The 24150-nt window shown below is 43.3% G+C and overlaps 1 protein-coding gene across 9 annotated transcripts in view; it reads left to right on the plus strand.

The window, feature by feature from the left end:
* Positions 1-24150, plus strand: part of KIF13A (kinesin family member 13A) — a 216661-nt gene that overhangs the window by 91397 nt on the left and 101114 nt on the right. For all 9 annotated transcript variants that reach the window (XM_060614713.3, XM_060614715.3, XM_060614714.3 and 6 more), the window contains one exon: positions 19250-19310. In XM_060614713.3, coding sequence (XP_060470696.3) covers positions 19250-19310 — 61 coding nt within the window. The remainder of the gene's footprint in view (positions 1-19249; positions 19311-24150) is intronic.

Consider the following 24150-nt stretch of genomic DNA (forward strand, 5'->3'; position numbering starts at 1 on the left):
CTGAAGCAGTGCCAGGACACTGGAGAAGAGGAAGGGGAAAATTATCAAGATGTTGTAGAAATAGAGCATCCAGATAGGGGCACTTGTACCCCAATGTTTATAGCAGCACTCTCAACAATAGCCAAATTATGGAAAGGGCCTAAATGTCCATCAACTGATGAATGGATAAAGAAATTGTGGTTTATATACACAAAAGAGTACTACGTGGCAATGAGAAAGAATGAAATATGGCCCTTTGTAGCAACGTGGATGGAACTGGAGAGTGTTATGCTAAGTGAAATAAGTCTTACAGAGAGAGATACCATATGTTTTCACTCTTATGTAGATCCTGAGAAACTTAACAGAAACCCATGGGGGAGGGGAAGGAAAAAAAAAAAAAAGAGGTTAGAGTGGGAGAGAGTCAAAGCATAAGAGACTCTTAAAAACTGAGAACAAACTGAGGGTTGATGGGGGGTGGGAGGGAGGGCAGGGTGGGTGATGGGTATTGAGGAGGGCACCTTTTGGGATGAGCACTGGGTGTTGTATGGAAACGAATTTGACAATAAATTTCATATATTGAAAAAAAATTAAAAAATAAAAATAATTTGCATGTCAAAAAAATAAAATATTAATTGCCTCACACAAAAAAAAAAAAAAAAAAAAGAAAAAAAAGAAATAGAGCACCCAGGACTTGGATGCTGAAAGCATATAGAAGACAATATAACAGAGGCAGAGAGGACTATGGAATTTGAAACCAAACGACTGAAAATCCAGCAGGGACACAAGAAGAAAGGGCTGCTTTGGTGCCAGGACAAGTTGACAGATTCGGTTTTAGAGTGGGTTAAATTGGGAATGATGGCAAAGCATCTGCTATTAATGCCTCGCAAGGTGTCCGAGGTTTGCAGTCTCTGCCCTAGAAAGGTCAGGTAGATTCTTGTGTAGAGGAGATAGGAGGTGGAAGGAAGGAGTGTCTATGAAGTTGTCAAGGAAAAGAGGATTAAGAGAAACAGAAGACAGAGAATCGAGGCTAGCACCTTGGAACTCATCCTGCTCTGGTGAATGGAGAGAGGAGGAAGAACCAGTAAGTATTAAGAAGGGGGACCAGACGCTCACGTGTGGCCCTGCTGGTGGGGGTGGCATTTAGGATACTTAGACACTTGCTCTTTCCAAATTAGATCTCTTTTGTTTTTAGAAGTTATTTTTTCTAGGGACGCCTGGGTGGCTCATTTGCTTAAGCATCCAACTATTGGTTGCAGCTCAGGTCACGATCTCACGGTTTATGAGTTTGATCCCCACATCAGGCTCTGCACTGACTGCTCGGAGCTTGCTTGACATTCTCCCTCTCTCTCTCTCTGCCCCTCCTGGGCTCCCTCCCCCCGCCCCTTTCAAAATAAATAAGTAAACTTAAAACAAAGTTATCTTTTCTAGTGTTAAGGCAAGGAAAAGATGAAGATATTTCTCTGGTTGACTTAAAAAGTTAGATCAAATTTTTTTTTATATATAGCAGGTAAATATAGCATGTTAGGATGGTAAGGGAAATTATTTATATTTGTATAAATTGTCTTGTGCTGTGCATTTGGATTTTTCTCTTTGGCTACTGTTACATTTTGTAAGGGTGTACTCCTGGACAGAGACACATTTATTTCAGTGTAGGCCAAAGCACATACCTCTTAATCTCGCCAGTAGCTCTCATGCGATGTTTATAGGAGTGTGTCCTGTTTCCCTTAAAAAGAAAAGTAAGCTTTTAGGCAAACATGGAGATACTTGCTGTATGCCTCCTCGTTAGTTAAAACAAAAAACAAAATGGTTCTGTCTCATAATTTTCAGGGTTGAGATAGGAGTGTTTTTCCTTATCAGTGGGACTAGTTTTATTTTGTTTTGTTTTTAATTTTTTTTTAGCATTTATTTATTATTGAGAGAGAGAGAGAGAGGCACACAGAGCATGAGCAGGAGAGGGGTAGAGAGAGGAGGAGACACAGAATCCGAAACAGGCTCCAGGCCCTGAGCTGTCAGCACGGAGCCCGACGCGGGGCTCGAACCCACACACCATGAGATCATGACCTGCGCCAACGTTGGTCGCCCAACCGACTGAGCCACCCAGGCGCCCCTCAGTAGGACTCATTTTGAGTCTAAGGTTTTTGTTTCAGGGGTGTTAATCGCCTGTTTGTTCAGCCACCTTCTCGTAAACTTTGGATTTTGGCAGGAGGTGGTGCAGAGGGAGAGAAGACACACGTGTGTAGAGAATCACTATCTAATTATGCCCTTACACACGCCCTGTCGTGGGAGAACAGAAAAATGTCCTCAGTCACAGTAGCTTTGCCTTCAGAAAGGAACTGGTTCTGGTTCCCCCTGTTGGCCCTCAGAAGTTCTGGCACGTTCTGGGAACTTCCCTTCCTGCGCTTCGTCATATCTGGCACAAGTGTCTTTCCTTTGGAGCTACATTGAAGCGCACAGAAAAACAAGTGAATTCTTCTTCTTCTTCCTGTTTTCTCCTCTCTGTCAGTGTTTATGGAACAACTTCCATGTGCCACAATGTGCACTGTAGGGCTGGGGGAGGTTTCTGAACTCAGACCATTCAAAGCCTCCTCTTCAAAGAGGAGATGAAGCCTAAGGAATGGATTTGGCCAGAACCATCCAGGGACAGAGCTTGGGCTTTCTGGTCTCCTGTACTTTCTGTTAGAACACATGGTTAGTGTAAAGCAGGTTTTCTATTTGTTGGGTTTTACGGAGCAAAGACAGCAGGAAGCAGTAGGAAGGAAGTGTTGGGCGAGGATGTAAATCTGTAAGATCACTTCCTTTAGATTCATCTCCTTTTCTTTTTTTTAATTTTTTTTTTAAACCTTTATTTTTGAGACAGAGAGAGACAGAGCATGAGCGGGGGAGGGTCAGAGAGAGGGAGGCACAGAATCTGAAACAGGCTCCAGGCTCTGAGTTGTCAACACAGAGCCCCATGTGGGGCTCGAACTCACGGACGTGAGATCGTGACCTGAGCTGAAGTCGGATGCTCAACCGACTGAGCCACCCAGGCGCCCCATAGACTCATCTCCTTTTCCACTCAGTTTGCTTTTTTTTCTCTCTCTCAACTCTAGATCATTATGTTTAACATCTCATAAATTAGTGTATGATTTATTTGGATATTTGGTGATGTTAAACTCACCTTAAATTGTTTTTTTTTTTAATTTCATCTTCAAGTGTGTTCAGGACCAGGTGTGCTTAGGAACTTCAAGCTGTTTGATCCCTCTTATATTTCCATAAGTTTGTTGGCAAAGTCATGAGCGGACGAAAATGACATTTAATGGCAGGCTCTATCCATTACAGAGTCATACCAAAACCCTGACTTTGCAAAATTTGCTCGTGAAAAAGGGAGGGGGCAGTCTTCCCATAGAGTTTGCCGTCTCAAGTGTGGTTTAACTGTTTTCAGTCTGTGACCTGCCATCAATTTCTGTTGCCTCGACCACTTCACCTTGTGCATTTCTTGAAAGCTAAATGTTGGCCTCTGAGGAGAGGAATTCTAAACCAACGCTGTGCAGTCTAGCAACTGTGTAGCCACACGTGACTTTCCAGTGTGTGCTGTGTGGCTGCACAGGACTGAGATGTGTTGCAAACACAAAATGCACATCAGACATGAAAGATTTAGCATGAGAAAAAAAATACATAAGGTAAATATTTGGGATATATCAGGTTAAATAAAAATATTAACATTTGTTTTTATCTATTTTATTTTATTTTTAGCATTTATTTATTTTTGAGAGAGTGTGCGTGGGAGAGGGGCAGAGAAAGAGAGGGAGACACAGAATTGGAAGCAGGCTCCAGGCTCCGAGCTGTCAGCACAGAGCCCGACGCGGGGCTCGAACCCATGAACTGTGAGACCATGACCTGAGCCGAAGTTGGACACTTAACCGACTGAGCCACCCGGGCACCCCTCTCTTTATTTTTTAATGTGTGCATGAAGACATTTTCAACTACATAGGTAGCTCACATTATCTCTGTCGGACGGCAGTGTTTGCGGCCAAACACATGGCTGAGGCTGGACATCTTTTCAGCATCCATCCACCCTGAAGCAGCACCACAGCCAACCCTAACATTTCCGTCTTTATGTCCGGGTCCACGAGTGTTTCAGCTGCACGAGCTCCGTGGCAGCATAGTCCCCCTGCTCTGTGTTTTTCCCAGGAATCATCTTTTCCTTACCCATTCAGAAGTCATTTATTAGACAAATATTAACAGAGAACATTTGTGAAAAGTCTTGCATGAGGAGGTTGTGGGGTTCAAGAGGCAATTAAACTTGTGGCCCCTGCCCTCTAGAAATCATAACACGGAAAGGAAGTTTAAACCTATCAGCCCTGTAGGTAACAAAAGAGAGATGATGATGAACATCATTGGCTCTTTCAGTGTTTTTTTGTCTTCCAAGGAAGAAAGGCTCGAGGAGGGTATTCACGTATGGGTGTGGTTTTCAAAAGGCGTGGGATCCAAGAGGTATTTGAGGAACAGAAACAAAGTAATGGCTGTTAAGGGAAAATTGTTTCTCTAGTCACAGCACTGATCCAATGTGTGGGATTTCCACAATAAGTGATTCTCTAATTCTGTTTGGACACCCACAGGATATCCTACAAGTTAATTCAGCTTTGACACTGACTGCCCGCCCAGAGTCAGCCCAGACTGCACAGGTTCAGGGCGGGGGGCTCAGTCCCAGAAGACCACCCTCACTTCAGGCCCTATAGTCAGCGGGCCCCCAGGTTACCAGTACTCCCATCTGACTTTGCTACAAATCAGAGCCTCCCAAGACACTGCCTCAGGTTCAGTAATTTGCTAGAATGGCTTTCAAAACCCAGGGGAATGTTTACTTGGGTTTACTGGCTTATCATAAAGGGTACGGTTGAACAGCCAGATAAAGAGGTGTGCAGGGCAAGGTCTGGAAATGTCCCAAGCACAGGAGTTAAGTGTCATCTTCTGGTACATGGATGCATTCGCCAAACCTGAAAACCCTCTGAATCTTGTTATTTAGGGGTTTTGATGGAGGTTTCATCTCAGCTCCTAACTAATCTCTAGTTCCTCTCCCTTTCCCAGAGAACTGGGGTGGGGCGGGGGGGCTGTGGGGTTGACAGTTCCAAGCTTCTAGTCGAGGCTTGGTCTTCCTGGCAGCTCACCCCCTTCAAGAAGTCATCCAGGAGACCACCACATGTCGCCTCACTTAGAGCAACAGAGGATCCTGTCACTAGGCGAATTCCAGGGGATTTAGGAGATCTGTGTCGGGAACTAGGGATGAAAACCAAGAATATATTTATTACTATATCACAAGTGCCGTGGGAAGGTGTAAACTCAGCGTAGATTGTAGAGTACGGGAAATAGAAGTTGCGTATTAAAATCTAGGAAAGCACGTAGCTCATAGAGGGCTTGGGAGTCTGTGTCATTCCAGTCGGCTATGCAGAATCATTTAGGATTTTTGTATCAACAGGTTATATGGGGGGGCCTGGATGGCTCGGTCAGTTAGGTGTCCGACTTCTGCTCAGGTCATGATCTCATGGTTCATGAGTTCGACCCCCACATCAGGCTCTGTGCTGACAGCTCGGATCCTGGAGCCTGCTTCGGATTCTGTGTCTCTCTCTCTCTCCGCCCCCGCCCCCCACTTGCACACACATATTCTCTCTCTCAAAAAAACAAAAACAAAAACATTAAAAAAAGTGACATGGTGGGTGGGGCGCCTGGGTGGCTCACCTGACTCTTGATTTTGGCTCAGGTCATGATCTCGTGGTCATGAGATCGAGTCCCATGTCAGGCTGTGTGCTGGGCATGGAATCTGCTTAAGATTCTCTCTTTGCACCTCTGTACTTCCCCAGTTTGCCTGAGGGTGCTCGCTCTCTCTCTCTCTCTCTCTCTCTCTCCCCTAAAAAACAATATCATCAGAGACATGCAAATCAAAACCACAATGAGATACCACCTCACACCTGTCAGAATGGATAAAATCTTTTGATAATAGAAAAACAAAAAAGTCTTGGCAAGGAGAAAAGGGAACCTTTTTGCACTGTTGGTGGGAATGCAAACTGGTGTAGCCACTCTGGAAAACCAAGTGTGGAGGTTCCTCAAAGAAAGAAAAATAGAGCTGCCATATGATCCAGTGATTCAACTACTGGATATTTACCCAAAGGATAAAAAAAAATATATTAATTCAAAGGGATATATGCATCCTATATTTATTGCAGCATTATTTATAATGGTCAAATTATGAGATCAGTCCAAGTGTCCATTGATAGATGAATGCATAAGGAAGATGTGGTATGTATATGTGTGTGGATCTATCTATATAGAGAGAGATGACTGAATATTACTCAGCCATAAAAAGAATGAAATCTTGCCATTGTCAATGGCAGGGATGAATCTAGAGAGTATAATGCTAAGTGAAATAAGTCAGTCAGAGAAAGACAAATACCATATGTGGCATTTAAGAAACAAATGAACAAAACAGACAAATCCAGAACCAGGCTTGACTGTAGAGAGCAAATTGATGGTCACCAGAGGGGAGGTGGGTGGGGGGATGGGTGATGAAGGTGAAGGCGATTGAGAGTGCACTCACTGTGATGAGCGCTGAGTGATGTGTGGGATTGCCACGTCATTATATTGTACTCTTAATACTAATAAAACATTATGTCAACTGCACTGGAATTAAAGAAAGCTTTTTAAAAGTTACATGATCAGAGCACGCATGGAATTAATCTGGCTGCAGGACGTAGGATAAATAATGAGTGTAGAATATCAGGTGAGAGCAATCGAGATTCACTTTATAATAACCACTTTGTGTGTCCATCAGCTTATGCGTGATGCAGTGGTAACCCTCCAGTCACTACTCAGTGGCCTGAGACCACTGAGATTTATTTCTTAGATGCTCTATGTCAGCTGAGGTCAGCTGTGGCCCTGCACCGTGTGGCTTCGGTCTGGGCGCCCATCTAGAGGAGCAGTCCTTATCTAGGATGTGCTGTTACTTCGGCAGAGAGAAAAAGAAGAGAACCAGGCAGTGGCCTCTTACCTGGCTGTGAACTGGCAACATCTCTATCCACGTTTAATTGGCTGAAGCAAGTCACATGGCCAAGCCTGATGTCAGTAAGTCAGGGATTATATTCCTCCTACCAGAGCACTGCAGTCACATCCGGCAGGGATGTGTAATCCCCTTTCAGGGAGGACAGTGACTAATCTGGAAAAGTAATACAATCCATTACACTTTGCCATCCTAAGTCACATTTGTTAAAAAGCAAAACAAAACAAAAACAAAAACAACAAGAAAAACCTCCCAAGAAACAACAAAATCCTCAGAATCATGCTGCTGTACATTTCTGAATTGAAACTTCTATAGGCTCTCTGCCTGTCTCCTCTTTCCTTCTCTCGGACTTTGTTCAGAGGCAGATGTCCCCACTGTAACCGTGTGCCTCTCTAGATGCCTAGAGATACAGCTGAACGGCTACCAGGTTCATGGACTACAGACCCCATCTCTCTTGCTTTTGGCATCGATCCATCTCCAAAACCTACTGGACCAGGCAGACTCTCAGGAATCTTTCCCACCTCCCCTACCTCTGGGAGAGTGAACTCTCTGCCAGCCTTCCCAGTGTAATCTGTTGACAATCCCTGGAGTACCTTGGGTTTCCCATCTCTGCTGACCTGGGGACTCAGGGTCCACCCAGCTTCTCTGTGCTGGACCACCACACCTGGTCCCGCAGGGGTGATCGGCAAAGGAGACGAGGTACTGGTCGGATCTAAACCAGTTCCAGAGATCACTCATGGCAGGTGGTGCCTCGGTGACGCAAATTCAATCTGGGTTTTATTTGATTTTTTTTTTTTTGTCGTTTTTAGTGAGCAACAGCCGTCATTTATTAGACACCATGCAGCACATACACAGATATTTACAGCTTATCTTCTGGCCTGTTTTTGTTGATGAAGAAATACTCTTGTGTTTGAAAACACCCAAATCACCTTGTGAATATGCTGTTGGTGAAGTTATCTGGGTGGCTAGTTTTTTGGTTTTTTTTTTGTTTTTTTGGGGGGGTGAAGCAATCAGAGCATGAAAGAACCAGGAGGAAAAAAAAAACACAGGTTGTATATTTGTGACACCCTCACCCCCGCCCCTCACAACCAGTGAGGCAGATTTTAGGACTGAATGATAAAGGGCTTAAACATGAAAAGAATGGAGTATCAGAACGAGTTGGGATTCAGTTAGTACTGCATTGCTCACACACCACTAATTTGTACATTTGTGGTATAAAACGGGAAGGTCTCCACCCTGTTATAATATCGGTCTGGGACTTGGGAGAGCTCATTCCCGCTTTCAAATTTATTGGAACTCTGGATGTTTTCACTTTCAGTGCCTTTTCCCACAGGCTGTTGAAATTCACACGCTACCTTCAGTCCTGTATTCCAGGGCAACCCAGCCCGATGACTTCTTCCTTTAACATCTCTCACATTTATTTTCTTCCAATAGTAGCTGGGAGTCTGTCTGCTGAAAGTGACTGGAACTCAAAGCGGAGGGAGCACAAGATAAAGTTATATGAATGACTTTGGGGCATCCTTTACGAGGACAGGAGGTGGCTGGGGTTCAGATGGCAGTCGCCTCTCCTGATTTCCCCATCTCCTGTGTCTGTTCCCATGTGGGTCCCTTCCTTTCTGTCTCTCACTGCTTTCCAGCTGTGCCTGCTTCTTTAGTTCCTGTGGTTAGAAGCATGGCCTCAACATGTCCCAGATTTTTATAGCATCAGTCATTTGAGAGAGACTTGTTTGGCTTCCCTAATTTCAAATCCCAAACTCCCAAAGACATCCACTTTAGGGCCAGTTAACTATGACCAAGAGATTCTGGACTAAGTGTCCCCCGCGCACACGGGGGCTCTTCCTGCCTTCTTCCTTGAGTAATCATATGTGGAATATATGATTTGATTTGATTTGATTTGACAGAGTGTGCGTGAGGGGTGGGGGAGAGAGAGAGAAAGAGAGAAAGAGAAAGAGGATTTCAAGCAGGCTCCATGCTCTGTGTGGAGCCCAATGCGGGACTTGATCCCATGACCATGAGATCAGGACCTGAGCCAAAATCAAGAGTCAGGCGCTCAACTGGCTGGGCCACCCAGGGGCCCTTGAATAAATGATTTTGCATGCCACATAAGAACATGGTGGTAGCTCCCGGGAACCACGTGGCTGGTGTGGGAGTTAGCACAATTGTCCAAAGGAAAGATGCTATTTCTAGAATAAATAAGGTATGGGTTTCTGAGCAAAAAAAAAAAAAAAAAAAAAAAAAAAAGTGATTTTCACTACAGCTTCTCTCCATCTGCGCCGAGGCTGAGAATTAAAAACTTTTACCTTCTTCATAACGCTTTGCTAATTGACCTCTTTGTTGCTCGTCTTACACCCATTCGGTCCATCTTCCACACAGTTGCCCAGGTGATCATTCAGAGTAAGAACGAAGCCCTGTCATCCGCCCTCGAGCTTCTCAGTAAGGAGCATGAAGTGTCCCGTGGTCTGCCCACCCCTCCCCAGTTCTCCCCTCCTCCTTCCCCTGCCCACTGCTCTTGCAAACAACTCCAGTGGCCCCTGCTTCCTTTTCTTCTGTTGCTTGCCAGGTTCCCCCTTTCCCTGGAGCACCTTTCCTATTTGTCTTCTTCATGATCATTTGTCAAACTTCAGCCCAAGCTTTACCTTCTCTAGAAACGTTTCTGGAGGCTCGCTCCTCCACCCCCAGCCCCATGGGGTCACTGTTCGATCTTCCTATGTCTGCACTGCCTTCTACAGCTCACGCTCTTTCCTTCTCTTGGTTACTTCCCTCTATTAAAGAGTGAGGGCTTTACAAGTGGGGGGCTCTTGTTTCTGTCCTGACCGGCTCAGCAGATGCTTACGACAAAGACAAGCCAGTTCTTTGACGAGCCACTTCTCCGCGCACCCATAGAAATTCAACCTGTGGTGTAGAGTGGCACTTGCCCACAGCTTAGCCGTTTCCTACGACAGAGAGTGAATTCCCCGAGACCAGGGGCATTGCCTCATCAGCCCATTGGTGCACAGCAGACGCTGCTGGCTTACGTTGAGTCTTTACGCAAAATCTGGCTTTGACATCTTCCCAGTCAGTCAAGCAATATTGACTGTGTGAGTCAAGACATCGTCTGGTGTGCACATCTAGGCATAGATAAAGAAAATGATTAATCTCTGCAAAAAGGGAACCGTTACTCGACAGCGTTTTAATGGGAAAGTAGTGTCTGCTGGTAGAAGTCACAAGTAGTAGGGGTGACCATCATGGTACTTCCTGATGCACAGGAGCAGATATGTTCTCATGCAGGGCTTGAGTTGGTGCTGGCAAAGCCGCTTTTGCAAACAGCGGTGGTTGGAGATGGTTCTGGGGATCAGACAGGCTTCAATGACCAACTTTCCTTTCCACTTCAGGACAGCCTCTTCAAGATGAACGACATCTAACTCTTCTTTTTTTTTTTGACTCTTCACATCTCTGACTTAGGAGAAAGAAATGAAGGGGAAGAGTGTCAAAATTGACACTAAAAGGAAGATTTCGACATGACCCGAACTGTATAGGGCTTTAATTTGGGGAGGGGGTCTGACTCAATTCTCATAACGGTGTGGTGAAATGCGAACAGATTTGGCACTTGTCTTTCAGATTAACTGTGGTCTTTGAACTTGACAAAATTGAATATTGGCAAGCCAGTACTTCTAAAGCTAGAGAAATGGGGGTTTGTGAAGAGATCTCAGGCGCAGTTTCAAAGTTAGGTAGTTGCCACAACAGGCTGTTAATGGCAGCTGGGGCTGCACATGTGAACAGCGGATTGATTGTGCAAAGAGAGGAGGGTGACCGTATAGAACGAGAGGAGGGAAACACACTTCTTCGTGCAAAGGAAAGCTCGTCCACATGGAGTGGAGTTCTTTTCCCCCAAGGGAAGCCCTTTAGATTCTGGATTTGGGAGGTAGGAAGTAGTGTGCTTTGCATTGATGCTTTTGTTAACAGAACTCGAGAAACTATAGCAACTCTTCCCCTGATGGCCGTGGGGATCTTTGTTGCCTTTTCACTTTGCTTTCTTAATTTGATTAAGCGAATCGAGCTATCACACCATCTACTACATCTGTACCTGTAGGAAATAAGGAAATGAATCCGCACAGCCCCTGGCTCAGGGGAGGTCGCGGCTCAATGAGACTGTGGGACACCGGACTGTGCATGGTACACAGTAAACACTCCACAAGCGGTAGGGCTACTATCTGGGGAGAGAAGCCGGCTCGTAGATGCCATTAATACTGGTAACAGAGCTGCCGATACAGAGTCACTGTTTCACACCAGGCATTGTATTGGTAGGTATTTGCTTAAATCCTCAAAATCCTAATTGAATGTAAAATATGCACTTATATAGGTAGAGGATGTATTAGAGAGGTATAGCTTTTCACTAAGCCAGCACAGAGGAAGGAGGGTGAGGAAACACTGGAGGAGGTGACCTTTGGACAGGACTTGAAGAACGCGTTGTAGATCACCGGGCAGAGGTGAGGAGAGGAAGATAGCTGTTGGAAGGAGGGATTCCCTCACAGGTCTCCATTCTCTTTTCCTCCTTTTGCCTGTGGACTTCCCACTGTGCTTAATATGCCTGGAGGATTCCTTGGTCATGGGTGGAAACTCTCAGAGCTGAAGATCTGGGTAACTCTGGACAGAATAGATGACTAGGGGTGCTTGCTCAACTAATGTCTGTAGGGTGACCCTAGTCCTGTTACTTCCACAGTTGAATGAAAACAGAGGCTTTGACAAGGTACCACTGTGGTGTCTCCTAGGGTCACAGTAACCAGTCAGTGTGTGCCGTTTTAAGCAGCCATCTACATGAAAACAGATTTACAAGACCATTTAATTAAAAGGTACTTTACCAAGAAGTTGCTTTACAGAGCAAATTCTCAGATTTTTTGTTTGTTTGTTTGGTGGAATTATGGACAAGAAAAACATTAGGAAAACCAAAGTCTTGGCCTCTAAGAATTAGTAATTTAGCAGAACAAAGGGAATCTCTATCACACGCATATTACCGCCCCCCTCCACACAGATTAGAAATTCACAGCAATGAGTATCCTTAAGAGTTTTATAAAGAAGTAACATTTGAGATGTCATTGAAAGATTAAAAAAATTTTTTTAACGTTTTATTCATTTTTTGAGAGACAGAGACAGAGTGTGAGCGGGGAAGGGCCAGAGAGAGAGGAAGACACAGAATCCAAAGCAGGCTCCAGGCTCCAGGCTCCAAGCTGTCAGCACAGAGCCCGATGTGGGACCCGAACCCACAGACCATGAGATCATGACCTGAGCTGAAGTCAGACACTTAACCCACTGAGCCACCCAGGCGCCCCTGAAAGATTGTAATTGGGAGAAATTGAAACAGAGTGGGCTTTCCTCATTGTGTCAGAAATCTGATCTACATGTTTAGAAATATTTGTTTATGTACAATTATCTTGAGATAAGTTGGGGTTCCGTAAAAGTGATTTTGGGGGCTCCTGGGTGCCTCAGTTGGTTAAGCATCCAACTCTTGATTTTCACTCAAGTCATGAAATCACGGTTTATGGGATCGAGCCCCGTGTCAGGCTCTGTGCTGACAGTGCGGAGCATGTTTGGGATTCTCTCTCTCCCTCTCTCTGCCCCTCCCCAGTTTGTTCATCCCCCCCCTGCCTTTCAAAAATAAATAAGTGTAAAAGAATGTATTTTAAGTAATTTTGGGGAAAAAAATGTCCCTTTTGTCCCAAGGATAATTGTTTTATGTTTTGTTATTTTTATCCAGACTATTTGCAACCAGAGGACAAACAACATGCCTAATACATAATTGAGTTCCCTGTAGTACCTGAAATTGAGAGGGGTGGCAAATAGGTATTTGTGATTGCTGTGGGGATCAAACATCATGCAGTTGGAGAACTTCTCGGTGAATCCACACCGAGGATGAACGGAAGGTAGTTGCTTTGCACAGACCTGCGTGTTTGGTTTCCAGGGGTCAGGAAAATGATGACAGATCATGTTTCTTAGGATGCTGATGCCTTCTGGTTCTTCAAGGACACAGAAGATTCTTGCATTTTTAAAAATTGAATTTTGCTGAAATGCCATCAGAGCTAGAACTTTTAGGTAGGACTGGAGTTTGACTGTGTTGCGTCCTGTGCCTGCATCCTGGAACTCCTTTGCCTCAGAATATATACCACTCAGCACATTTGCCTTATTAAAAACAGCTTGTCGTAACTTTACTAGATGTTCAGTGGTTCACAAAGATGCAAAGCTAACATTTTTAAGAGAGCAATGAAGGTGGAACAGATGTGAACAGCAAGCTGCAGGGAATTAAATGTCAGTATGAGTTTTACAAGTTGCAAATGAGGAGGAAGGAGTGGGATTCTGAGAAGGTAGAGTAAAATTTTCTTGGAAACAACAAAGACAATGGCTTTCAGGGTTGGAAACAACTGGACAGCATCTGTCCTCTTGGCTCTTTATCAAATTGAAGTCTCTTGGAAGGTGTGGGAGCTTTCACAAAAAATGCTCACCATGTGGGTTGGCGTTGACAAGACCAGAAATTTACACTTGGTTTCCAAATTTGATTTATCGTTTTAGTCAGTTGTATGCATCGAGAAGTCCCCCACCCCCACACCGCAGTTACGATGCTAGGGCCTTCGTGATGAATAGAGGAAATAAGCATTCGGGAATTTTATTTCATTTTATTTTTGTTTAACATAATTTATTGTCAAATTGGCTAACATACAGTGTATACAGTGTGCTCTTGGTTTTGGGGGTAGATTCCGTGGTTCATCACTTACATACATCACCCAGTGCTCATCCCAACAAGTGCCCTCCTCTATGCCTGTCACCCACTTTTCCCTCTACCAACCCCCATCAACCCTCAGATTGTTCTCTGTATTTAAGAGAGATGGAGGGTTTGCCTCCCTCCATCTCTGTGTGTAACTATTTTTTTCCCCTTCCCCTCCCCCATGGTCTTCTGTTAAGTTTCTCAAGATCCACATATGAGTGAAAACATATGATATCTGTCTTTCTCTGGTTGACTTATTTCATTTAGCATAATACCCTCCAGTTCCATCCACGTTGCTGCAAATGGTATGATTTTATTCTTTCTCATTGCCAAGTAGTATTCCATTGTGTATATAAACCACATCTTCTTTATCCATTCATCAGTTGAGGGACATGTAGGCTCTTTCCATAATTTGCTATTGTTGAAAATGCTGCTATGAACATAGGGGTACATGTGCCCCTATGAATCAGCACTCCTGTATAAGCATTTGGGAATTTTATTGAAAGGAATTCAAAGTCTTAAGTAACATATTTCTCAAATACATTGTGGTGGCTTTGAGAAACATGACTTTCTTTTTAATTTGAAATGGTCAGTTTTCAAGAAATAGCTCCCAAGAAGATGGTTTTGATATCTCTTTTGAAATGTCAGTAGATTTTGTTTTGTTTTTTAATGTTTACTTATTTTTGAGAGAGACAGAGAGAGAGTGAGCAGGGTAGGATAGAGAGAGAGGGAGACACAGAATCCGAAGCAGGCTCCAGGCTCTGAGTTGTCAGCACAGAGCCCGACATGGGGCTTGAACTCACGAACCCGGAGAGCATGACCTGAGCCAAAATCGAATACTTAACCAACTGTACCACTAAGGTGCCCCGAGATGTCAGTAGATTTTGTATTGGAAAATCAAAAGGACCAAAGGAAATCATGTCCCCTTTTGTTACAGACCTTTTGTGATGAAATTATACTTAAATCTGGCCATGAAAAGAAGGCTAATAGTTTGTGAATATTTATAGGATTAAGAAGATTACAAGGGAAATTATTGGGCTACATAAAACAAATTAGTTTGAACATCCTTGAACCTATTTTCGTAACAGTCATAAGAAATAATTGTTTTAGCAACAAATAATTAGTCTAATCTCTGTACAAACTACAAAGTATACATGATGTGGCCATACCTGTTATCCACCTGAGCCACAGCATAATGGTGTCAAAGGGGACCCTGGTGCTCATCTCGGGACCATATTGTATTTTTAACCATTTTTAACCTCAAAAACATACATATGAAAGTAATAAAATATCCAAAAATATATCTTGCCGTTGAACTTCTGCTTACTCTTACTGGTTCTCACATCTCTTCTGTGTTTGTGTCTGCATTCCAACTCCTGCTTCTGGTATTATGTGGATTTACTGAAAAAATACTCTCTAGAATGGCCACTCTGGATGAGATCCTGACCCAGGTGGTGAGAGGTACATGAGACATAGTCCCTGTCCACAAGGAGCTCATGGTTTAAAGTGACAGTAGGACCCACACAGAAGAGCTACTAAGTGCTATAGAAATTCATAGAAGGGACGATTGCTTGTAGCCTGCTTTAAAGAAAAAAATTATAACAAGAATTTTTCTGTCCACTTGCTTTGAGCTTTAGGGAAATCCCTCAGGTGTCTAGGCGTCAATTTTCTTTTTTTTTTTTTTAAATTTTTTTTTAACGTTTATTTATTTTTGGGACAGAGAGAGACAGAGCATGAACGGGGGAGGGGCAGAGAGAGAGGGAGACACAGAATCGGAAGCAGGCTCCAGGCTCTGAGCCATCAGCCCAGAGCCCGACGCAGGGCTCGAACTCACGGACAGTGAGATCGTGACCTGAGCTGAAGTCGGGTGCTCAACCGACTGAGCCACCCAGGCGCCCCTAGGCGTCAATTTTCTTTTTTAAAAAACTTTTTAAATGTTTATTTTTGAAGGAGAGAGAGACAGAGTGTGAGCAGGGGAGGGTCACAGAGAGAGTGGGAGACACAGAATCTGAAGCAGGCTCCAGACTCTGAGCTGTCAGCACAGAGCCCGGCATGGGGCTTGAACTCACGAACCCGGAGATCATGACCTGAGCCGAAGTCAGACACTTAACCCCCGGCACCCCTGGGCGTCAACTTTCTTTAAAAAAAATTTTTTTTTAATGTTTATTTATTTTTGAGACAGAGAGAGACAGAGCATGAACGGGGGAGGGTCAGAGAGAGAGGGAGACACAGAATCTGAAGCAGGCTCCAGGCTCTGAGCTGTCAGCACAGAACCCGACGCGGGGCTCGAATCCACGAACCGCGAGATCATGACCTGAGCCGAAGTCGGATGCTTAACCGACTGAGCCACGCAGGCGCCCCCTTAATGGTAAATATTTGCTAAAATAATAACCTGTACTCCATGACTGGATGGGGGATGGCCATTCTAAATGTCTGTCATCCAAGGTTTTGAAATTCGAGACCTAATTCAGATGAGGGAATTCTATTATTTTTGGCCAACAAAGAGCAGTCACATCCACCAGTACTATCATGGGCCTTTTCTCCTCTGCAGGTTTTTGCTGTTGTTTGTTTGCTTCCTTTTAAACCTCCTCTGCAGGGTTTGAATTTTAGAAGGCAAATGGTTAAAATGAAAAATTTTTTTAATCTTCCTCTTTGTGAGCAAAACCAACTTTATTAACCGCTAGAAATGGAAGTTGGCACAGAATTTGGGATGATTATTACTGAGAGGTAGACCCTCAAATTTGGGGTGGATTTAATTAAAAAAAATTTTTTTTCGAGTGTATATTCATTTTTGAGCGAGCAGAGTGTGAGCTGGGAGGGGCAGAGAGAGAGGGGGAGACAGAATCCGAAACAGGCTCCAGGCTCTGAACTGTCAGCACAGAACCCGACTCGGGGCTGGAACTCACTGACCTCAAGATCATGACCTGAGCCGAAGTCAGATACTTAACCAACTGAGCACCCCCCCCAGGCGCTCCTGCGTAGATTTCATTTTATTTCAAGTCGCATTACACTTCCCTAGCCTTCTTGCCCCGTATGCAGGGTAGCAAATGGTTAAAAATAAGTTTGGGTACGAAAAATCAACATATCCGGAATAATGATTGTTTCCCTGTATTAGAGCAGCTACTAAGAGGAATTCATTGAGACTCTAGAGGAAAGTAACGAGTATACATCAAAATTGGAAAACAGCCTCTGTTGGCCATTTAACGTAAGGAGAGTTGACTTAGGTCAAAAGGAAGGGAAAAATGTCCTGAAAATGGAAGTTAAGTGTTACAAGATGCCATTAAAGGGAGGTTATGGAACCTCCTTTTCTAGAAATGTTTAAAAACAAGACAGATCATCATGTCTCAGGAGAAGTGTTGAAGTTCAGTCCTGCCCAGAGGCAGGAAGATTAACTGGTTTTCTCCTGTGTGGTCTCTCAAGTCATCGGAAGAGCCCTCGAATGTAGTAAATATCCCACACTCTGTTGGCTGAAACTAGTGTTCATTTTAACCTTGGTTAATGTAAGGCCAGAATGAATAGTGTGTATAAGTAACAGAATTGAATTTGGATTTGAGATTGATGGTGTGAGTGTTGTGCATTGTATATGCCTGAATCGGTTGTAAAAGCACGAAAGTGTATGTAGTACTGAAACTCTTCAGAGCATAACTTATCTTTTTACGATTTAGAAAGTACCTGCTTTCTTGCAAGGTCTCGGTATCATTAATCACTCAATAAATTATTACAAATAACCGCTGTGAAAACTCTAGGATACAAGTGTGAATTGGGTATGGTTCCTGCCTTCAAGGAACTTAGTCGACCAGTGGAGATAAACCATATGCAAGGATCATATACACGATTAATGAAAAACAGATCAGTGGCGTCAGAGTTGTGAGAAACCAGATTAAACAGCATTGTAAGATTTCAGAGAGGAGAGATAATTCTTTTGGATTTAAACAATAAATATTTCCTGGAAGAAAAATGTATTGAATTGGGCCTTAAGAAATACAAAGCATTTTGGGGGCACCTGGGTGCTTGAGTGTCCAACTCTTTCAGCTCAGGTCATGATCCCAGGGTCATGGGATTGAGCCCTGAGTTGGGCTCTGCACTGAGCATGGGCCTGCTTGAGATTCTCTCTCTCTCTCTCTCTCTCTCTCTCTCGTCTCTTCTCCCTCTCTCTCCCTACCTCTCCTTCACACGTTCTCTCTCTCTCAAAAAAAAAAAAAAAGAAGAAGAAGCATTTTGAAGGGTGTAAATGAAGAGGAGAACAAGGACAGGGGTGGAATTGTTCCTACTGATTCCAAGGTACAGACAAGTTCAGCAGAAGCATAAGGAAGTTAGGGGGCATGGACTGGAAATGCCTCTTTGCAGCCAGTCTCAATGCCAGCTCACAGAGTTTGGGTTCTGCTTGTTCAGTGCTTACAATCCCTAGGAAATGATTAAGCATTAAAGGGTTCCTGTCTGTGGGAGGTCTGTAAATTGCTGTTTGGACTGCAGCGGGGGGGGGGGAAAGCTGTAGCCGGGAGCCCAGAAAAGTGGCTACTGGGTCCTCTGGGCCAGAGTTTGCTAAGGGGGTATGCTGAGAAACAATAGTGTCAAGGCATGCTCATAGGCATTACTTAAGAAAGGGTCTCTTCACTAAAATTAATTGGAGTAATAAAGTTAAGCAATTAAATGGGTTTCTTTGCTGAATAACTTTTCAGAGCCTTTAATATTGAGAATTGCATTGATGATCTCAAATAGTGTGAAATTTCCAACACAATTTAATTGTTTTTTCATGGAATATCTCCTAAAATTACTGTTTTTGGATCATGCTTCGGGGAACATTGCCCTGTGCATCTGCTAATGACAGCTGGAACACGAGTGATGGTAATATGCATGGAAGTTGTGATTGGATGAGATTCCAAATGGGAGAAGCATCAGCCTTTCGCGATACATAGTAGTCATTTGGTAACTCTACAGAAATGCACCCAAGAGTGAGTTATCGGTTTATTAGCAAGACTTGGCCCAAGATGGCACGCTGAAACAGGGAACAGAGTCCAAGGTGGAAATGTGGGGAGTTTGGAGCTTTAGCTACAAATGGTGGCATCATGGAAAGCTGGAAGGAAGTGGTTCCAATGAAAGTTGATCACTTGAGAAACCATGGGAAGTTGTTACTTGAGAAGCCATGGGAATCTAGCCAATGGCTTTAGCAGATGCAGAAACTGTGGACTTGGGTGAGAAGTCATTGTTTTTTTCTTACTAAATGTATTGTCTTTTTTTTTTTTTTTTTTTTTTTTTTTTTTTGGTTAAGATAGCTGGCTGTTTGCATTCTGGATGAATAGCCTATTCATATGCAATGGACACTAATCCAGTAAGATAACCATCAGTGTAGTCCAAAAGAAACTTTAGGATTAATAAAGCATTAAACCTATAGTGTTTATTGTCTTCATCAGACAGTAATAGGGATCCTCTTCTTCATCGTGAATTCTTTTTTGCAGTTTGATATACTCCTAGAAGTTTATTTATCTTTAATATTTTCTTCTTTCCTTCAGGTATTTGCCTTCGATTATTGCTTTTGGTCCATGGATGAATCTAACACTACAAAATATGCTGGTAAGTTGACTCTCTCTTCACTTGATTTTTGGGTCTCAGGACTCTTCGTCTGTTTTCTTTCCTCTGGAATTCTGTTTTTCACATAAAATTCACACTCATTCTTTCCAATTCCAGCATGTGGGCTTTGAAGTCAACAAGGTTTATTTCAGGATCGGACTCTGCCACTAACTTGCTAAGAAGTCATGGGTGTGTTTCGTTTGGTTTTTTAAGCCTCGGGTTTTTCACCTGTGAAGGATGTTAGTATCTTCAGAGGTGTTCCATCAGTTAGAAATAATGGGGAACCACCTCAAGCCAGAGATGCTAGCTGTTGTGATGATCACGTGAAGAAGAGGTTTAATGTCCTGTGTCTTTCCTCGTCGCCAGCACTGTGGGAATTCATCTCTCCACCAATACGAGGAAAGCAGAGATGCTGTTGGTGTCCAGGACCTGCTCACGTCCTGAGTGTTCTTACAGTCATTGGTGATATGAACTCCACGTTCCTCAGGGAAACATGGCCTCCCAGCCTCACATTTTGCTAGTGTTCTTTCCTTGAGGCATTTCATTCCTAGTCCATCGAACATAGATGACTACTAATTTTTAATTTTTTAACAATGTTTATTTATTTATTTTTGAGAGAGAGAGAGAGAGAGAAATTGTAAACAGGGGAGGGGCAGAGACAGGGAGAGAGAATCCCAAGCAGGCTCCACCCTATCAGCTCAGAGTCCAGTGTAGAACTCAAACTCATGAGCCATGAGATCATGACCTGAGCTGAAATCAAGAGTCAGACACTTGACCAACTGAGCCACCCAGGAGCCCCTGATTCCTACTCTTTTGATTGTGTCCCCATTGTTTATTTAGTCTTAATGAGTGTGTTCTCCTCATCTCTACTTATAGGACCATCAGCTGAATGACTTTCTCATTTACTTTTTTTTTTTAATGTTTATTTATTTTGAGAGGTGAGGGGTGTAGAAAGAGAGAAACAGAGAATCCCAAGCAGGCCCCATGCTATCAGCACAAAGCCCAATGCGGGGCTCAAACCCACAAAACGTAAGAGCATGACTTGAGCTGAAACCAAGAGTCCTGTCAGACACTTAACTGACTGAGCCACCTAGGTGTCCCTTTATCATTTACTTTTTTTTTTTTTTTTAACGTTAATTTATTTTTGAGAGAGAGAGACAAGGTATGAGTCAGGGAGGGGCAGAGAGAGAGGGAGACACAGAATCTCAAGCAGGCTTCAGGCTCCAAGCTGGGGCCCAATGCGGGGCTCGAACTCACAAACCATGAGATCATGACCTGAGCCAAAGTTGGATGCTCAACGGACTGGGCCATCCAGGTGCCCCTAGTGATAGCCTTTTCCTCACCACATACAGCAAACTTGTTGAGAAATTATTTGCCATATAATTTTTTTCAAAAGTGAACAGTCTGGAACTAGGAAAATTTCTTCGGTTGCTCCCAGTGGGTAAATTTGCCTTTCTTTTCAAACATCATTCCTACACCTGTAGCAAATGTATTCTATTAAAGTGAATAATCACTTCTGAATGTTGCTTGTAATTAATTTGTTTTTTTTATTGGCCCATTAGGACTTTAGACAAATTCTGCTGAGTCTAAAATAGTCTGCCTTGAGTATTAGCACAGTGATTGTGTGTGTGTGTTTGCTTTTGGATTTAAATAAACTACCGAAGTAATGCATTTCCACTATAACAGAAACATGAGGACAAATGCTGTGGCTATAAAAAGCCCAAACTTTGTTCAGTCGATGTTATTCAAGATATAGGCAGATAAATGAGAAAGAATGAGATCCTGCCATTTGCAGCAACATGGATGGAACTGGAGGGTCTTATGCTGAGGGAAGTAAGTCAGTCAGAGAAGGACAGATATATGTTTTCACTCATGTGGATCTTGAGAAACTTAACAGAAGACCATGGGGGAGGCGGAGGGGGAAAATAGTTACAGAGTGGGAGGGAGGCAAGCCACAAGAGACTTTTAAATACAGAGAACAAACTGAGGGTGGCTGGGAGGTGGGGGAGAGGGGAAAGTGGGTGATGGGCATTGAGGAGGGCACCTGTTGGGATAAGTACTGGGTGTTATATGTATGCCAGTTTGACAATAAATTATATTTAAAAAAAAGGATACAGCCAGATATATCTTCCTGACTTAGAACTCCTCCCTTGCAATTCTCAGATACTTTCAAGGACTCCTCACAACTTACAGATAAAATCTATACTCCTTGAACTACATTTAGGGTCCTTTATTCCATAGCCTCAGTCTACCTTCCTCCCCTTCTTCTCCATGACTCCCCACCACCAATTCTGTGTCCCCAGCCCAGTGCTGTGGTTCCTCTTATATAACCCAGGGAGCCAGAAGGTCTCAGTTCCTCAAGTGTTTATGAAATCCCTACTGTGTGTGCAGCCTCAGAAGCCCTGGAGAATCAAAAAGTTAGGTGGAAAGCAAAGGACTGCATAACAACGGTAAACATTTTGAGAGAATATTTAGTTAACTGTTTCACACATTTTAAGTGGTATGGAAAACTGAAGGAAGGGCAAAATCTGGAAGGGCTGAACAGTTGCCTGGGAAGGGGAGAAAGGACCAAAACTGGGCAGGAAAGCGAAGCTCCATAGGTGTAGCAAAAGCCAGCATAGAGGGTTTCTAGATAAGAGAAGCAACATGGCGTCAAGGAGGGCACAGGGACTTCAAAGTCAGACCTGAGTTTAAGTCTTAGGACCGCTGCCTTGGCTCTCTTCTTTAATCTCTGAGCCACAGTTTCTTTTCTATAAAATGGGAAACATGGCGACCATATGCGTCTCATATGTTGTTGTAACTCAATGCACTGACCAGTGGAAGGTGCCCATCAGTGACACCTCATTTGGCTTTTCCGTGAGTGAAGACAGAGAAGTCAGAGTGAGCATAGTGTAAGCACTTGTCTTAACAGAAGGTGTGTCGTGGGGGGAAGCAGTGCGAGACCTATTTGTACTTGCTGACTAAGGCCAGATAATAGAAAATTAAACTGAGTTTAGTTAGACTGATTATTGGTTTAGACTGATACAGTAAAAAAAACCCAAAAACCAGGGACTATTGGGGTGACATGGTTAAAATAATCCTTAAGGGAGGCAGTCTTTCTTTGTCCTATCTTCTAGAATCACATCCGCTCTTATTGCCCAAGAGACCATTCTAGTCTCCTGCAATATATCATTCATATCCCTGAATATAGGACAAACTTTTTTTTTAAATGGGAAATAATTTTATTCAGTACCGATAAAATTCAAATGTGAAACTAAAGATTTCTGGAGCTCTGCATTATAAATTAGTATGTTCAGAAATATTTAAAAAGATAAGAATGATTTTTAGACATACTGATAGTCTAAAGTTTACCACTTCTGGTCTGCATGATCACATCAAATAGCGGGTTCCATTGAATGGATTCTCTCGGCTCACAGAGCAATGTCTGTTTACAAAATTCAGAGAGACATTCTCTTGTTCTTTGGATGGTCATATTATTGTACAAATACAGTGACCACCTTAGCAAAAAGTAAAATTCTTGCCAACTGTTCTCAGATTTGTTTGCACTCATAATTTGCCCACTAAGTACATTACTGGTAGATTAGTTGATGGGTTTCGTACTAACTTGATTTCCTTTCTCTTCATTAAAAAAGAATTCACAATTCCTTCTTAATTGTGAATAGAAACATTAAGATAGAAGGCATTGATTCTCTGATGCGAAATAGAGGAAATGCAGAAGGGGAAGCACAGATTTCCTGAAACCGACCTATTTGTCAGGCTCAGTGAATAATGGCATCATTGATACTGACTGAGAGCTCTCAAGGCAGCTCTCAGAACTTAGGTTGAGGAGAGGGGAGGAGGAGGGGAGGGAGAGAGGAAAAGACCAAAAGCACTGGGTTTGAGAGAACAACCAGAGGCAAGGGCGTTAGGTCTCATGTGGTATGTCAGATTGTTCTGTTTTACTGTTTGTTAAAAGTGACAGCAACACCCTTCACTCTCAGGCTTTGCGGCATAGAAATGCACAAGTATGTAGTGTGTCTAATGGCCATGGCAGCCGGCTATTGCAGTGCTAGAAGGAAGAATGTGGGCTCCTGTCCCCCCAGACTGCCCAGGTTCCAATCCTGGCCTCACCGCCTTCGACCTATAAGGCCCCGTGAGCCACTGAATCTCACTACACTCGTGTTAAATGAGGACAATAATCATTCCCATCTCATAGGGTTGATTTGAGGACCAAATGACCTGTTTGTGGAAAGTACTGAAGCCAGTGCTTGGCACATAGGAGAAGCTCACTTAATATTTATGGTCTTTATCGTGGTCACATGGTGGAAGTCATGAGGATAATAGCATCAGCCCCGTGGAAAGAAAATGCGTTGTACTGGGGTTGACCAGACCTGGTTTTGCCACAAGCCGCTCACCTTGGGGGATCTGTTTCCTCATCTGTGGAAGGAGGAGATAGGGCCCAGGGTGATCTCAGATCCCCTCTAGCTCTCTGATAAAACATGAATCAGACATTTTGTGCTGGTCACACAGCTGTCCCAGTGGACTTTTCAGAGGCAAGTCAAAGACTCGTTTGTTAAGTGGTTTGCATTGCATTGAATCAGGCTTTGAGACGTTTTACATTTTAACTGTATTATTTATTATAACTTTTGGGGTAGGTAGGCATAATAAATGCTTGTGTGGCAGATTATTCTGAGTCTTTAAAGCAAACACTCTTGTGCCAGAACTAAGAAAAAAGCAAAACAAAACAGAAGTAATCTGCAGAATTAGGCCCCCAAACCTTGGTATATTTCTACATAAACTCTTATCTTCCTCTACTCTTCACCCATATATACATGCACATAGACATAAAACCACAGTTAGGACT

This window comes from Panthera onca, chromosome B2, assembly GCF_046562875.1.
Source record: "Panthera onca isolate mPanOnc1 chromosome B2, mPanOnc1 haplotype 2, whole genome shotgun sequence".
NCBI lineage: Eukaryota > Metazoa > Chordata > Mammalia > Carnivora > Felidae > Panthera > Panthera onca.